The following is an 18,467-nucleotide window of genomic DNA, read 5'->3' on the forward strand; positions in this document are numbered from 1 at the left end:
TTCTAATATTGAGGATAAAGAAAAGAATCTTAATTTTGCTCAACACATGTGAATAGCTCACAGCCAATGGTTTTTCTCTACCTATTTGGTGCATTTTCAGTAGTGTTTGCTTTTCTCTATTACTTAGTGACACTTTTCTCGACGACATTAAAGATGGGCATGTTTAAATTAAGCGAGTTACTAACTGTTTGGGTTGCTTGACATAGAAAAAACATGGACAAAATTCATAAATATGGCTGCTTGCTCCTCCATTTCAGACTAAAATGCACCATTTACTTTGCTGAACATCTGCAGATTTCAGTTTGTAATAGTTGCTGTCTCATTGTGAATTTGAGATATTAAGCAAAATATTTTGTAAAGTAGAGAAAAGATTGAATTCTTTACACCAATATGTGTTTGCTGCCATTAAAACTTATATGCTAAATTGATTTTGAGGTCATGTACAATCTAGTTTAACAAGTTTGATATATCCCGGATCGATAACACATGAAGTTTCTGTTATATCTATGTATTAATAGGTTATGCAATGAAACACTTCATTTTATCTAGTAAATATGCATTAGATGATTTTGGTTTGTCTTCATGGTCGAAATTTGTCGAATCATCTCATATCTTCGTTTAAAGTCATTTTTTGTCATTTGCTTAGAAAATATTGAATCGAAACGCTAAAAGTCTGAGTTTAAAGAAGTCTACATTCGTATATGTTCATAGCATGCTTTCCTTTGTTACATTCCATTAATACTGTCTTAGTTGATCAGCCGATATCATGAACCACCTAAATTAGGAACAAATGGCTAAAATCCTGTCATATTTGTCTCTTGTTAAGACCATGAACTGCTCGATAAAAGAAGAATAATATCCTTAGCTAGACAACAAGTATATTGTTAGTTAGGATGTACTTCTTGTGATGTACCGTTGTTGCTTATTTTTATGTTTAGTAAGTCATAAAACTAAAGTTTAGATTTGTTTGGATAGCTAATTGCCTGACAACTTTATTACGCGTGGTGTAAGTTCTTCTACCTAAAACGTGAATGACTAACCATATTGAATTAGTTGGGACATTTGCTTAACTCCGAAAAAATGGTGAAGTGTTTGTATCATTCTGTGTTCACTAATTTTGCTTATGGCCGTGCTAATTTTTTTTAAATATTTTTATACATGTACACTTGGGAGCGCATCTGGAGTTGTAACACGACTCTGGCCTGACTCATATCGGAAAGGCATTAGCAGTTGTGTTTTCGCTCAAGTTTAGCATCCGCATTTCGTCGTCGGTTCCGTCATAGAGCCGAGCTTACAATTGGCCTATAAGGGATATGAGTCTAAGATCTTCAGTTCCTCACCTTCCTTTTTACTCTAACTACATCGATTTGTCTATATATACATATATTGTTATTATTATTTTTTTCTTGACTAACTCATTTACGTATTGATCACCAATATTTTTCTTGGGTTATTGCTCTTTGTGCGGGTTCATAGAAATCAACTAGTGACAGCAAGACCAACCGCTTGCCTTCTTTTTTGGATATTTATGGCTTATGTGTGCTTAAGATGGGTCAAGCTTGCTAACTAGTTCCTAGTTGCTTTGTTAAACGTTTTCTTTTGAGTTACAGAAAAGATTTTTACAAAAGGGTCTTCTTTTGAAAAGATTTCTTAAGGTATTGGTGGTAAGATTTTGATGCTTTAGTAGAAGCCAGAAAGTGCATTTTTATTGCTCAAAAGTACAACGTTTTGAGCTTGAAAATGCTGAATTTTGAGCTCAAAAGAGGAGGAATTTGAGTGTAAAAGTCGCAAGTTTTCTGAGGCTCAAAACACAACCCTTTTTTTGTGAACTTTGAAGTGCAAATTTTTAACTTCAAAATTGCAGATTTTGAGAGCTAAAAAAAAAAACGGCAGCTGTACAACAGCCTTAGTGCAGGTTTTATGTGTATATTTTTCTGAACAAAAATGCTACGTTACAAGAGTTTTTATGGTAAGTTAGTTTGGGTTCAAAATGATGTATTTCTAGTTTAAAAAGAGTGAAGATTTAAGCTTACAAAAATGCAGATTTTTAGCTTTAAAATCGCGGATATTCTTAGTGTAAAAATGAGGTCTTTTTCTTCTAGTTTCGAATACCATTTTGTGGGATCTAAAGGTATAAATTTTGTAGCTAACCACTGTACTTTGAGAGTTTAAAAGTGCAATAGTTTGAATCCAAAAGTGTTTTCAAACACTACTCTCAAAAGGGAAGAAGAAACGTGATTTTAAAAGGCCAAAATGGATGATACAAGGCTTGCTAGAATTATTACCCTTTTTTTTGTGTCTTAAAAGATACATACGGCTTAACTTATTTATTTTGAAAAGGACCAAAATGTTTATTGGCTTTACTTATCGACCCTTACTTAGGCCTTTATGTTAAGAAAACTTATCATTTAAAGACTCTCAAAATGACTTTGAGATTAGTTTAAAGGCGAAAATAATTACCTTTTAGGAAATGTGTGTATATTTTTAAGAAAACAAGTCAGAAAGTAGGCCTATATATTTTTAACAAAAATAAATAAATATAACTATAGAATAAGTCCCAATAGTTAGGCCCATTTTATATAGTTTTACATCACCCCTTTTGAAATTATATTTACTATTATCACTTTTCAAATCAAATATTGCTAATATATTTTAATTTCTTAACATGTTATTTCAAGATTTTAGATATGCCAACAGGTTCAAAATACAGCGTACATACATATATATGTCATACGCAAAAAGGTACAAATTCTATATTTTTTTTAGTTTTCTCTATATGTAACTTATTATTTTGATACACTTCATATATTATTTTTTTCTCATATCTACTATCACTTTTACAAATGTTACTTTTTTTTTATAAATCCCTACACTTTAATATACACATTATTTTACTACATGTTTGCAACTCGACTACTATCTCATTTTATTTTATTTCATGTCCTAATTCTATATAAATAAAACAACAAGTTTTCCTATCCTTTAAACTCAACATATATATATATATATTTTAACATAAAATTGTCATACGCTTTTAGTGCATTTATTTATTTATTCTTCTTACCGTATGATAAGCATACTACTGTAATTTTATCTAATAGACATATATACGTCATACCTTGTATTTTACTCTTTTCTTAAACTAATAAAATTTACTTACCATTGATTTTAAAGCAAATAAATAAACAAGTTTTCCTAATTATATTTTCCTAAATTGAGTTTAAGGACTATCTTCGGATAGGCTCTGAGGGATGCTTAACACCTTCCCCTCGAGTAATCAAAACTCTTACTCAGAATCTCACTGGTTTCGCAAATCAAAACAGAGTTTACATCTATATATTAAAAAAATGATTTTCCTAATATTTTCCTTAAGATTTAGGTGGCGACTCTAAAACAAAAGCAATTTTTCCAAAATCAGAGTGTCAGCCACATTATGTTGTGAATTGTTTCGGCCGGTTCGAAATAGGGTGCGACAGGTGACGATCCAGTGCTCTCGTCATTTGAACCTACTTTTGTTTTACCATTTCCCCTCATGGAGGAAGCATTTCCAAAATTTAGTTTCTTAATGTTCCGTTCAATTTCGGGGTTCCTTGCAGACACTTTAGTGATATTAATTATCTCTTGATCAATTTTTGCAATCTTTCTTTTCACCGAGGTTGTTTCCATGTCAACCTCAATAATTCACTCTCGTAGCATCCATTCAGTTTGGTCTAGTATTGTAAGTCTCTTTTTGGCTGCAGCTATCCTCTCTCTAGTCTCGACAAATTTTCTGAACATTGATTCTTCAGTTTCTTCCTCATTAATCAAAGCAATGGATGGGATTGGTGCGTTGACACTTTTTCCAGACATTCTAGCAAATCGACCTTCCTGTGAGAGACGAATAAAAACTTAGGAGACTTTTTAGAGTAGACGGTTTATATATTTCTGAGAAACTTGGACAACACTTCAGAAGTAATTTGGACGGACTTTGTTATTGTAAATTTTAATATATGCTTAAGGTGCTCTAAGAAACAAGAGTGGATTAATTCTGCTTTAGACAAAATGACACATCACAACATAAAGCAATTATATTAGGTAGCACACAAACAATTTATATCGCGTCCTAAACTTGTGACCTTTTTATGCCAAATGTGGGCCTATCGAATTGAAGGATGTATATGTCTTTTTAAACCAATTCATTATCCCTAAAATATTTCATTAATAGCATTCAAAATGTTTGACAAACATAAAATTTTGGGAAATGAGTTCAAAAAGTAAATTACAAAGCAAAATACAAATAAAGCAATCCCACACAGGGGATGATAACAAACTTCAAGCTCATCCTGATCCTTCACCAAGTTTGGTCCTCTTGGCAATGCTGACCTCTTCCCACATAGTATATATGTTCGCCCATAGGTAATCTCTTGTCAACCGAGCCCCTTCCTGGTGTTTGAACCTCTCTACCGATTGAATCTGTGGTTCCATGCTATCATCCAATTCTGACATGCTTCATCTGGCTCTTTGTAGCTCTTGCTTCAACTGAGCTATGACTTTGGCATTTTCTGAATGTCAGCGCTGATGATCCAACTCATTCTGATCAAACTTCTTTTGGATGTTGATGAAGTCAAATTTGATGTTTGGCTCCAACATCTGCAATAATATGGGGAACGTTTGGACCGGGTTCAATAGTTCCGGCGATACTCTTCTTTAATCATTCCCTGTAATCCTTAGAGCATTCAGGACGAAACCTATTTGGCACCGGCTCACCCAATACCCTTCGAGTTTTCCATAATTGAAGCATCTTTTTAGTAAAAACGACTTCTCAATTTTCATGATCTGTCACAAATCTTGTCATGTTTTCGATTTGAGGAAGCTCTTGTTTCCCTCCTAATTGTCTAAGTACGCGAGAAGGAGCATACGGTCAAGTTCCTCTCAACCCAGCAAATATTAAGTAAGGGGCATTCCCACTTCGGATCACAATTTGTTTTGTTACTACCAAGCATGGGATCGACCACTGCACATTTTCCTCTCTCAAACCCTGAAGTCTCGGATACCAAAACTCTTGGCCTCCAGTCCTGTTGAAATTATTACGTTGCACCCACCAATCGTGACTTTCGAGTGTGTTCGGTCTTTCCAAGGGATCTGGTTTTGTTGGATCATGAGCTTTGATCAAGTGTCTCATCATCCACCATTGAAGTATTAGGTTGCACCCTTGAAAGAAACGTGGGCCACTTTTACATCTATCCAATGCCCTGTAAATGTCAGCAAGGATCATAGGAGCCAAATTGTAGTACTTTCTTGCAGACCCGTAGCCTACTCCATTAAAAATAACATGAGTAACCATTACTACACTTGGATGGATGGTGTAGTTTGGTCCTTGGGGAAACCTCATTGTCCCAAGTAGGCATATTGCAAAAGCGAGGGGGCGTGTTTCCTTCCATTTTCTTCTGAAACAAACTCCTCTTTGAACTTCTCGTAAGCTCTTGCACGTCCGAATCGATAATACAACTTTCGAAGTGAAATATTTGACCCGGGAAGCTTGTCCATCCATTCAGCTTCGACGAGTAACAATTTTTCTTTGATTTCGGCAAAATCCCATACCTTTGGAAAGAGAAGATCAGTATCGGGTTGGCGTTTCCTCTAGTTGCACATGCCAACACTTTCCAAATAGTTGTGACATTTCCAAAGGATTGTGACTTCTTGTAAAGGTCGTGACTTCTTGTAAAACGATTGCTCATACTACCCTTTGTTGACTATAAATAGAGGGGTTTCCTCTCATTTTTCAACCACAATTTTTTTTAATCTTCTACTCTTCTTCGTCTCGCATTTTAATAAATTTTGTCTGATTTATTATCGTTGAGTAAGTTCGAAGTTTAGCGGAATATGAGGTACCATGTATGAATAAGAGATTATGATGATCCACATTGAACATTCACAAAAGAATCAGAAATATTATTTTATGCAAAGCTTATTATTAAAATCTTAGCTTAAATTTTCTAAATTGATAATCACTTGCAACGCACGTGTCAAAAAAAACTAGTATATATATATATATATATATATAATTTGTTTCAAATGAGAAGATATCAGGTAGTTGTTTTACTATTTGGTTCATATAATTTATTTATTTGTTCTATTGATTAGATTTCTTAATATTTTGAGTCATTCATATGTCATTTTTTATTTCAACACGTTGGCTATTCTTATAAATTGATAGGTGAAAATTTATTTTATTATCGCCAGATCAAATACGTTGATTCAAACAAATATTCATGAGTGATATAAGTGATATAACATATATAATAGGTAAAATATATTCTAACTAAATCAATCATGTCTAAATTAATTTTGTTTCCCTTTTTGTTGGTCCTAATTATGAGGGAAAAATATTTTTTTTTGCGGTGGGGTAGCTGCGTAAACTTAATAGGTGCCATTGTTATAGTTTGAAGCTTCAAAATTTAAAAATTGAATTTTCCCAAAGAACTCTGTTTCTAGTGGGTATTGCTACAAACGATCGAGTACATAGTGAGAAAATTAAAACTGAAATTTAGAGTGATCTGGTGTAATTTTTGTTTAGATATTCTAGATGGATATGGTATTGAGTTTAAGGAAAAAGACAAAGTTAGTTTTTGTATAATAGTATATAATTTTATATAGTATTGTATATGTATATGGGTGAATAAGAACCTCTTATAGTTTTGTATAATGTTTTGTGTATTATTATATATCAAATATATGTTTTGTATATTGTTGTATATCACATGTATAATGTTGTAGACCAGTTTCTCAAAGGGAAAATTACATAGTGTGACAAACATGAGTTATGTACTTAATACACATAGCTATAGTATACTTTGAAGAAGTACAATTTGTAGCTATACTTAGAATTTTATAGAAACTTTTCTCTCCTATCTCTCTCTCGAAATGTCCTCTCTCTTTGTATTTTCAGCCTAATACAATGTTCCAGATTGCAAAAAAAAAAAGATGTATTTTGCTTTGTGTGTTTATCAATTGTATTATGTCAAATATAGGCGAGCCATTTATATCAGACAAGAAATGATGGAGACCTCTCTTCTTCCTCTTTGATTTCATATTCAAACTCTAAGTATGCTTAAACAAGGAAGAGATACAACATTGTATCAATTATACTATGAATGAGTATACAACACATAATGCAAATGTATAACAAGGACAAAATACAGATTAATACATTGATATAAATCTATAGTCAGTTGCAGTTACACTTAAATATAGTATTTGTACAAAGTGGATACACAGGAACAAATGCACTTGATACAATTGTATTAATTGATACACTTGATACAAAATGAATACACAAGGAACATATATTGAACCACATTAATTTATAAAGGGATTTTATGAAAGAATAGCTAGTTACTACTATTATTGATTTATTACACCAGTGAATATTCTTTATAAAATTGTGTGTATTTGAAAGTTTGTAATAACATGTAATCACAAATATTCATTTATAAAACGAACGTGTTTGTATTTGCTCATTTGGTAAGATTATATAAGAGTTGAGGAATTTTTGATAGTTTTCACAAATTAATTACTAGACATCCAAATTGTTTGTCCATATAAAATTTCAACTTCAAATCAACCTGATCTCAAATTACACATTTAAAATCATGTCCAAACGCGCACTAGGTTAAGAGTCATTTTGTATGACATCAGTATGAGCACCAAAAGCTTTGGAAGCATTGATGAAATCTTTGTAGAGAATGGATTTGTAGAGAGGTGGATTAGAGTCATTCAATAGGACTTTTGCTGGCTCAACAATGCTGTTGGGAGTTGGATTCACAAATATGGCTATTGATGTTCTTGCTTCCTTTGAATTTGTTACTGCTCTATGCTCCACACTTCTTAGCTTACCGTTACTAATTATCTATTTCATTCACAAAAATTACACAAAAGAATATAAAATTAATGTGAGAGAAATCATGACACGTGTGCATAAAGTGAAGTGTTCATAAATATATATACCCTTTAACTTAGCTTCAGTTATCGCTATATTCTCCAACTTTGGGTGTTGATAAGTAGACACTTAAACTTGTCTAAAATTGAACAAGTAAACACACTGTCCTACGTGACATAATACACGTAGAACGGACACAAAATTGTCATGTAGGACGCCACCTAGAACGAATGTGTTTAGTTGTTCAATTTTTTTGCAAATTTAAGTGGCTACTTGTGCACACTCAAAGTTGAAGGGCATATTTGTTAGGTAAAACCAAGTTAAGGGACATATTTATATATTAATCTAAATAAAAATGAATGATATTGTTATTATAATCTTATGTATATAACATATTACATATGACTTATATTATCAGTTTAAAAAGTATATGAATAAGTACATACCTCTAATTGATTGCCTATGTTGACAACAAAAGCATTAGGCACAGCCTCAACACACATCCACTTTCCATCTACCAAAACTTGAAGTCCACTCACATTGCCTTGATATATTATTGTTATGAGGCTTGGATCAAAATGTTTTAGTATGCCTAAAGTCAGGCTTGGATCTGGGCATGCTGGATAATTATTTGCTGATAACAATTGAACTTCACTTTGTTCATTAAAGTAGCCTGATTCAATTCCTAATCCTTGACATATTAGCTCCAAAATTGTCAAACTTAGCATCCTTATTTCCGCTACATATCTTCCCACAACTTCTCTGTTATCAATAACAAAATACATCAGTAATTCAATTCAATTTCCACTAGATTATTATAGTACGTAGTCTGTTTAGCCAAGCTTCTAAAGACTTGAAAGTACTATTTATATAAATATTGTTCTTATTTTAGAGATTTGAGATGTTTGACAAATTTTGAGTAGTAGCAGAACTATATTTCAAATACTATTTTTTTTAATATCAGAACTATATCGGAAAACCTTAGTCAAACACAAATTGTTGCTCTAATATTATCAAAAGCGCTTTTAAAATTGATTAACTAAACACAAACTGCTACTTTTCAAAAAGTACTAGAACTACTTGTGAAAACCTTAGTCAAGCACAAATTGTTGCTCTAATATTATCAAAAGTACTTTAAAATTGATTAGCTAAACACAAACCGTTACTTTTCAAAAAGTAAGAAGATTTGAAATTTTAGCCCAAAAAAAAGCTGTAGATCCACCAAAATGGGATGAAAAGTGGTTGAACAACTATTATTATTGTTTAATTACCTGTAGGTAGCTGGTTTATCAGGCCAGCTTTGCATGCATTTCTCAAGAGGGTGACAAGGGTGTTTTATATTATCCCTCCATAAATGAACACCATTTTTAACTTCTTCTTGGCTCCCTGTGAAGATCCATCCTTTTCTGCTTGCTACATGTACTTTTTCTTCATCGGTCATGTTGTTGAAAAACTCTTCAAAGGTTGACAATGTTTGAGTCGCCACGTTCTCTGGGATTCCATGGTTGATCACCTATATAGAAACAGATTCAGGATTTGAATATAATGAATTCAAGTTTGGAATTCTATCACATCGTCACATGCGTACAATTAAGAAGATTTGGACAATCTATTATTTGTTCACATCAAGTGAAACTTTTAACATATATTAAGGTCTAAGGTAAAGTTACTAAATTCAAATGAACTGGTTTGACTACATATTCCGCCTTTGATCGCCTGGAATTTTTTAGTCTAGAGATCAAGATATATACAAGATACACATATTATAAATTATATATACATATAACATATAATATTGGAAATGAGATTTCCTCGCCACTTACAAATTCAATAGAAGAAAATGATATGTTCAAATCTGTTATGTTTAAAATGAAATACCTCTTACAAAAAGACCTTTAGATTTCAATAAAATTGTAAGTGAACTATAAAATCAATTCTCCCCCTGATGCAAGTGGTCAAAGATTTACATATCGGATAGAATCCTTAAAAAATACTAATAATATTATTAGTACTAAAGAAAAGTTGATCTATACATACCTGGAAAAAACCAAATTCTTGACCAGCTTGCAAGAGTTGCTTAATTGTTTCATTTTTTTGTGATTTTCCAAGATCAATAACTGGGATTTTGTTGCATATAGGTATAGGAGCATCACCTGGTCTTTCTTCTTGGGGAAATTTAAAGCAATGAGGCACACATTCAATATTGAACCATTTTGTGTTATGTTTCTCCATAATTGTCCTCAAATCTCCTTCATGGATAGTGTATCTTATGCTATAATTAATACTAATAATTAATAATTATAATTAATATATAATAATTAATTATATATTTTTAATTAATCAATTAGCCCATAACTCACATGACTATTTTATTGCAAAAATTATTTTTAGTTACGTCTCACGTTAGCACTCCAACTTTAATTTCATTGACATATTGAACAACTTGCGTTTTAAAAAAAATATAAAGCGTAGCCGGCCATGGAGTTTCTTTAAAAAGAAATAATTCCAAAAAAAAAATACGTGAATATTTAATCTATTTGATCTAATTGATAGATACCAAACCCGATCCATTATTTAGATTTGATCAATAAAATGACAAAAAAAGTGGATTGATTCGTTATTGATTCTAAAAAATCTCTATAGTGATTTTAGCAATTCAACTAAAGATTATGATTAAATATCCTTCAATGATGGCGACATTATTTTATATGTAGATCACTTGAAATAATACTTGTCAGTTGTCACATACAATTATTATTTAACTATAACCAAAATTATATTATTTAACAATAATTATTTCTCTTTCATACCAATAATCATACAATTATAAGTCGTAGCCAGTTAATCATACAATATTTTTAAAATTGATACTAGATACAAAGACATAGGATTCAAACAAATAATAACTACAAATTACATTTCTAAGTTTTTTTCATATCCACTTCCAACATTTCTTTGAAAAATAGGATTTGAAATTTCATATTTGACTTATACGTATATTTAATAAAAAAAAAGACCTATAATTTAGAATTTTATAAAAAAACAGACTCATGCCCAACATGCATGTGTTGGAAATCTTAAAAAAAACTTCTTGAAGAACATTAGTATGAAATTGACAAAAGCTTGAAGTGTTAGGGTTTTGTCATGATTTTCTTACCTTATTTGAAGTTTATTTTTTCCTAAAAGAAAAGAAAAAAAACATTACCATAAATGTTTTTACTTTTCCTGAAAGGAAAATATAATATTCTTCCATATTTGAGTTTTTCTTTCCTTGGAAGAAAAGTTTGGAACTCTATAAATTGAACACCCCTCTTCTCATATCAAAAACACAAAAATAGTATCCACAATGTAGACATTTAAAGAGTTTAGTTTATGGGAGATTTATTCTCTCAACAGTTATAATATTTTTCTTTTAAATTAGTTTTCATATTAATAATATTATGTTTTAGTATCGCTTTATTTGTCATCTAATTTATCACCGTCTTGATTGCAATTGTAAGCTTCCGCATGACGCCCTAATCACCCTTCATAACCCAACATGAAGCGTGCTAGACAATGTTCTTAAGAAGATTTCAATCACTATAGATGTACCTGCAGAATTCAATAAGCTCTTCTAGTATAAACTAGGAGCTAAAATCTAACAAAGATTAAAATAGAAATTCAGCCCAAGACAAAAACATATCAAATATCACAAATTAAAAAAAACAATAATTCATTTAAAGATAATGAAAATTGTTCTTCCAACAACATGAAGAAATTATTTATACACAATAAAGGGTTGGAATAAAAGTTTTGATAGTTTTCACAAACTAAAAATATAACTTAAGAGATCCAAATTTCAAACCAACCTGATTTCAAATCACACATTTGAAATCATGTCCAAACGCGCCTTGGATTATGTGTCATTTTGTATGACATCAGTATGAGCACCAAAAGCTTTGGAAGCATTGACAAAATCTTTGTAGAGAATTGATTTGTAGAGAGGTGGATTAGAGTCATTCAACAAGACTTTTGCTGGCTCAACAATGTTTGGAGTTGGATTCACAAATATGGCTATTGATGTTCTTGCTTCCTTTGAATTTGTTACTGCTCTATGCTCCACACTTCTTAGCATCCCATTACTGATTATCTATTTCATTCATAAAAAAAACACAAAATAGTGTTTACTGTTAATATTTTATTGAATACAAGTTTAACCGCGAATATATAACAAAGTTATATACTATATAATAGGTTATAGATAGCTACATACCTCTAATTGATTGCCTATGTTGACAACAAAAGCATTTGGCACAGCATCAATCCACATCCATTTTCCATCTACCAAAACTTGAAAACCACTCACATTACCTAAAGTCAAGCTCTTTTGGCAATATTAGCTCCAAAATTGTCAAACTCAGCTTCCTTATTTCCGCTACATATCTTCCAACTACTTCTATATAATTGATAAAAAAAAAAATTCGTCAATAGTTTAATTCAATTTCTACTTGATTGTAGGAAGTAGTCTGTTCAGCTAATCTTCTGAAAAGTCAAAAAGTATATATTTATATATAGAGAGAGATTTGACGTATATTGTTTGTTCATTCATATCTAGTGAATATTTTAACATATAGTCAAAGTCGTCTAAGATAAGTTACTAAATTTGAATGAACTTGTCTGGCTACATCCGCCTCTCATAACATATGCAATCTTTTTTAGGCCGGCAAGACTCTAGAAGTGGATTAAAGATTTAGAGACATCGAATTCAAATGAGAATATGCATTGCAATTATCTCATAATTTAGTGAATATTTTAACATATAGTACTCAAGTTCTAAGGTAAAGTTACTAAATTCGAATGAACTTATTTGGGTACATCCGCCTCTCATCACCTACAATATTTTTTAGTCCAGACTCTAGAAGTGGATTAAAGATTTAAAGACATCGAATTCAAATGCGATTCAATTTAATTATTTTATACACATACACACACATACATATATTTATTATATATGTTTTTTTCATATATAACATATACGGGGTTTCAGGTCAACAATTTAAATTCATACTAAAATTTTAAAAACCTGCTTGTTTTTTCTTGAAACAACAACATATGCAGTACAATCTCATAAGTGTAGTTTGAGAAGGATAAATAGTACGCAAACTTTATCTCTATCTTTACAGGATAGAAAGATTGTTTCCTCATTTGAGAAAAAAGGAAATTAGTATACCTGGAAAAATCCAAATTCTTGACCAGCTTGCAAGAGTTGCTTGATTGTTTCAATTTTTTGTGATTTTCCAAGATCAATGACTGGGATTTTGTTGCATATGGGTATAGGGGCATCACCTGGTCTTTCTTCTTTGGAAAATGTAAAGCACTGAGGCACACATTCAACATTGAACCATTTTGTGTTATGTTTCTCCATAATTGCCTTCAAATCTTCTTCTATTCAAGCAAATTTAAATATGGATCAGTGTATCGAATGAATTAATAATAATTAAGTACATGTGGCTGGTGCTTATGTAAATAGTTATTTAATTATTTCTTTATTGATTAAATTTAAAAAAAAAAAAGAATGAGACATGTATACTTTAATTAATCAACTATAGCCCACAAACTCCCATGACTATTTTATTGCAAACATTACATTCTTAGTTACGTATCATGTTATCACTCCAACTTTAATTATTTTTTTTGACATTGAATTGTTAGAAAATATTATAAACACAACTGTTAATAATTATATAGATCGAGAACACTTATATAATATAGTAAAATAGGCAAATGAGGTGTGTACCTTCATTCGCCATGGCAATGAACAACTGAAAATGAGTTGGCTTGAGTGTTCTTCTACTTAAGCTTATGACGGCTGACACTTTATAAAATATGTCTTAGATTAAGACAGAAGAAGGGATTTAATCTCATATTTATAGACTTAAATGTCTTAACCTAGTGTGTCTGTCCATTACGGGCTTGCTGGTCTTCAACAGACCTACAATATTATCAGCCCACACATATAACATGAAATGGATACAGGCCCGTTAATGGAGAGGTAAAAAAAAAGATAAAATCATAAAATTTCTCACAAAGACATTTGAATTTCTCACCAAAATTTCATAATAATAGTCATGCCAAAATTTCATCAAGATTGCATGATAAATTATCATGTCAAAACCTCATTGATATATTGATATGTCTTGCAAAATATCAATCAAGGCTTGGCTAATTTTTTTCTATAAATAGGCATATGTTTGTAGAAGGAAGAATATCCAATTATCATTCATTTAGTATTCTTCCTTTTTAGTTTTTTAAGTTTTCTAAGGAGAAGAAAAGAGTTAGATGGTGTTTGGATTGACTTAAAAGTTGGTCAAATCTACTTTTAAGTTAATTTTTGACTTCTGGAAGTGTTTGACAAATATAAAGAATAATTTAAAATAAGTAAAAAAAATGACTTAAAATAAGTTAGGAAGTGTTTGGCAAGGTAAAAAATAACTTAAAATAAGTCAAAAATCAAAAGTAGGTCTCCCCTACTTTTTATTTTTGACTTAAAAATCATTTCAATTACTTTTTATTTTTTACTTAAAAACTACTTTTTTTAAGTCAATCCAAACGGGCTCTTAATCTTGGTCTCTTTTTCTAGTCTTTTTCTTGTATTAATTTTTTGTTAAATCTATTTTTAGTGATGGAGTAATCTCTTTGTGTTAGGATAGTTGATGAAACTTGATATCTTTATAATACTACCATCTGAATTTTGAAATATCTTGGCCTGATTTTTTTTTTTTTAATTTCAAATTGTGCTGGAAGAATAATTTTCAATTAGTCATTTTATCATATTTAAATATTTTTTTCTCTAAGTTAGTTTTATATTAATTTTATGACCACACACCAATGCCGGACTACTAAGTACTAACAATTATATCATGCATTTTGAAGAACAAAAATAAGGTGGAACTACATAAAAACATATACAATCGATTTTCTTGTATGTGATAGATTTTCTTATAATTGTTGAAAACATTCTTTACTTTTCATTTTCATATTATATATGCAGACATTTTTAAAAGACTATGCATTTGCATCCTAATTGAAATCACTCAGAAATTTTGAAGAAGAGAAAATTAATGCATTAGTTATTATATAGGGATAAGGGTTTGAAAAATACTCCAACTTTGGTCGAATTTGCTGTTGCAATACTAAACTTTCATGAGGACCTATTAGCCCTGAACTATTTAATAGTGTATTTTTTACCCCCTGAACTATTTAATAGTGTATTTTAAAGGTATATATGTGTCCACGTGGACACATTACTATTTATAATTTTGCATTATTTTTTATGTCCACATGGGCAAATATATATGTTTAAAACATGACTTTCTATTTGATACCTAATGAGCATATAAATTTAGCTTCAAAGTTTTGCTTCTAAAACTATGTGTTGCCATATTTCCAGTTTCTGACAGACCTTAAACTGTCTAATTACAGGAACTTCCTCACTCTATTTTGTCACTTTTGCTTAATAGGGGGAATAAAATGAACCAGTCTTCCTATGCTATGGTTTTTTGAATGAAGAAGATTAGCTACTAAGAAGCGAACTCCAGCGTCCTCTACATATGATAAACAATGACATGCTAATCTTATATACCAAAACTGAAACTTCTGCTATATTATTTTGGTTGTATTATATTAGTTAGTATTTGCAAATCGTTCAAATCGGCATCATACTGATGTCTGTTGTACATGTTCTGAATATTTCTAATAGTATATAATATAATATAATATATGATATTAGAATGTAAATTGAGGTTTCAACCCAACAAGAGAATACTCAAAAGAAGAGAAAAGAGAGTCCACAATAATAGCATTAAGGCAATTAACTACGTTCAAGAAAGGGTATAGGAATTAAATATTCATTCCCTCATTTCATACAAGAACATTGTAACACCCCAGAAAATTTTCGAACTAAGACTCGAACCGTTCTTCGTAGTGAGTGAGATTTTACCAAGGAATTTAAAATTTCTTAAGTGTTAAGGTCACTAGATGTAGCACCTTGAGTTTCAAAAAGAATTAAATTGGAAATAGCAAAATCTGAAATTTGCAAGTTATGCTTAAGTATGAGTTTTGGGTCGACTTCAAATGACCATAACTCCTAGCTCAGGATGATTTAGGCGTTCTACCAGATACCGTAGGAAACATCTTAGAATTATCTTTCCAACGCCGCCGAGTTTGATAAGTTTCGAGGTCGGATGAGTGAGCTATGGCCTTTTGAAGTTAGGCTGTCCAGTTAAGGAAAGTCAAAACCGGGTTTTAGAGGGGTAGTTTGGTCTTTTCCTTACCCAATCAGATTTATTTCGTTTTTAGTAATATTTTAAGGGTCTAATCCTATTAGGTTCAGTTTTATAATCCTAAAATACGTCTAGGGTTTTAGTTGAGAATTCAAGAAGAGAAAAGAAGAAGAGAAAAGAGGAGAAAAGAGAAAGGATGAAAGCGTTCGTCGAGATTCTTGCATCTTGTTGCGGATTTTCGCCATGGGTTTAATCCCTAAGAGGTATGTAAGCTTCCATAGTGTTGGGTTCTTTCACCCACACGCCAATCATGATTTATTCAGCGTAATTTCGTTCTTGAAATTTATGGATTTAAGTTCTTGATGAGTTCTTGAAGTTTATTAAGTTTTGAAGTAAGATTCTGCTTAGGTCAACTTTAAACGACCATATCTCTTAGAATATTAAGAGTTACGTGAGCCATAACCTATCCAATTAAAGGTAATTGAATCTACTTTCCAACCCCACCAATTTCACGTCAATCCAATATCTGAGTAAAAAGTTATGACTATTTTAGTAACCTATACAGTGCTGTTACGAATTAGCCGACGGGAAAATATTGAAAATAATCGGTTTTTGTCTTTTTACCTCCAAGAAAACCATCAACGAATTTCTTGACTAATAAAAAGCTCAAAACAATCAGATTTTCATCTTCACTCATGAAAATCATAATTTTTGGCTATAGAGATTTTAAGAAACTAACTCGAGAATCTCAAGAAAGGTCTTCTTGATTGTTTACCTTCAAGCTAGGGTTTCAAGGCTTCTAATCAAGTTCTTCTTCAAGATTCTTAAAGATTCTTCAAGATTCTTCAATAATCTTGTTCTTCTAGGTATGTAAGGCTATCATAGTGTTGGACTAGTTCGTCCTCACACCCTACATCTACTTTCAGATCAGTAAAAGAGTAATCTAGGAAACTTTCCCTAGATTTGAGTATTCTTGAGATAAGTTGATTTTGAGTTCTTGAATTCACGTTTCTTTTAAAAGTTATATTCCTAATTATCGAATAGCTATATTGTTATTGAGATCCTTCATATCATGAATCATAACTCTTGAATTCATAATTCAAATTCAAGAGAGAGTTAAGAGTAGAGTTCAAGGAAGCCTTTGAGTTCAATTGTGAATCCTTTGAGATCAACTATCGATTTGAACTAAGTTTTGAGGAAGTAAGTCAGAGAATGAGAAGAGTCACATACATGAGTTTCATAATGTTATGTAGACCTACGAGTCAAGTCGTTCATGCCCATAAATTCCGCATGAACTCCAGAAGTTGAGTATCTTTGAGAGGAGTAGTATCTTCAAGTTCTAAGTCTTGAGTATTGAGTTCCTAATCCCCTTTGAGATTATATTTCTAAGCATGGGACTATTACATGTTACCCATAAAGTCTTTGAGTTGAATTGTTCATGCCCATAATTCCGCATGAATCCTATAAGTCGAGCAGTCTTGAGAAGAGAAGTATCTTTGAGTCTTTGAGTTGAGTCGTTCATGCTTATAATTCCGCACGAACCCTCTGAGTTGAGCATTCTTGAAATTAGTAATATCATTGAAGTTCTTGAGTTCCAAGTATTTGAGTTCTATCTATGGTTATTGAAAACCTTGCATTGAGTAGTTCATGTCCATAATTCGGTATGAACCATATTTTAAGAAGTCTTTTACAAACGTTTTAACTTTGTTTTAAGACTTAAGTTTTGAGTTCAGTAAAGAGTAAAGAGTAAAGTTTGAAGTCTTTTTCTTCAAAAGTATATGGGGACTAAGTATTCCCAAAGAGTTTATAAATGTTTTCACATTTAAATAAGAACGGAAACTGAGATTTCCAAAGGGCCTTCGGGCTAGTTTTCAGAAAAGAGTAATAGCTTTCTAAATGAAGCAAGCAGGGAAACTGAGATTTCCAAGATAGCCTTTGAGCTAAGTTTTTGAGCAATTATCTCAAATCAGCAGAAAGAAGTATGTTTTTAAAACATAAGAGCTAGTATATTTTTGGGAGTAGTATTGAGCACCGATATGGGGGAGAGTTTAGACAACTCACAGCCTCCATAAACCATGTAGCCACCATGGGTAGAAAAGGGTCATACTTTTTAGATGAACCTTTTTCGAAATAGACTAGTGGATCCATTAGGCAGTTCAGGTCCTATACCTTTGGCCGGGTATAGGATGCGCTGGCAGCGTGAGGTAGATCGCTGTATCATCACTATAGCTCTTATGTGATGGTTGTCGGTTAGAGAAACTCCCACAGAAGTTATTGTATTTTTATAT

The 18,467-nt window shown here is 31.5% G+C and overlaps 1 protein-coding gene and 1 pseudogene across 1 annotated transcript; both read right to left on the reverse strand.

The window, feature by feature from the left end:
- Nucleotides 1-5,367: 5,367 nt before the first annotated feature.
- LOC125871325 (hyoscyamine 6-dioxygenase-like) lies at nt 5,368-10,151 on the reverse strand. The gene is made up of 5 exons (XM_049551913.1): nt 9,956-10,151; nt 9,190-9,431; nt 8,365-8,680; nt 7,673-7,888; nt 5,368-5,619 (listed from the first exon to the last, which is right to left on the reverse strand). The coding sequence occupies exons 1-5, from the start codon at nt 10,148-10,150 to the stop codon at nt 5,368-5,370; spliced, it is 1,221 nt and encodes a 406-aa protein (XP_049407870.1). The 5' UTR covers nt 10,151.
- A 1,462-nt stretch (nt 10,152-11,613) lies between these two features.
- LOC125871326 (hyoscyamine 6-dioxygenase-like) lies at nt 11,614-13,322 on the reverse strand (annotated as a pseudogene).
- Nucleotides 13,323-18,467: the final 5,145 nt, after the last annotated feature.

Source organism: Solanum stenotomum, chromosome 7 (assembly GCF_019186545.1).
Source record: "Solanum stenotomum isolate F172 chromosome 7, ASM1918654v1, whole genome shotgun sequence".
Lineage (NCBI taxonomy): Eukaryota > Viridiplantae > Streptophyta > Magnoliopsida > Solanales > Solanaceae > Solanum > Solanum stenotomum.

Bases quoted from the DNA above. Each gene is read 5' to 3' on its own strand.
- LOC125871325 (XM_049551913.1), bottom strand. From the start codon at position 10,150: ATGGAGAAACATAACACAAAATGGTTCAATATTGAATGTGTGCCTCAT. The intron at 9,432-9,955 runs GTATGTATAGAT...GTTTCTATATAG, and splicing joins AAGAATTTGGTTTTTTCCAG to GTGATCAACCATGGAATCCC. The intron at 5,620-7,672 runs GTCATACAAAAT...ATGTGCAACTAG, and splicing joins CTTTTGGTGCTCATACTGAT to AGGAAACGCCAACCCGATAC.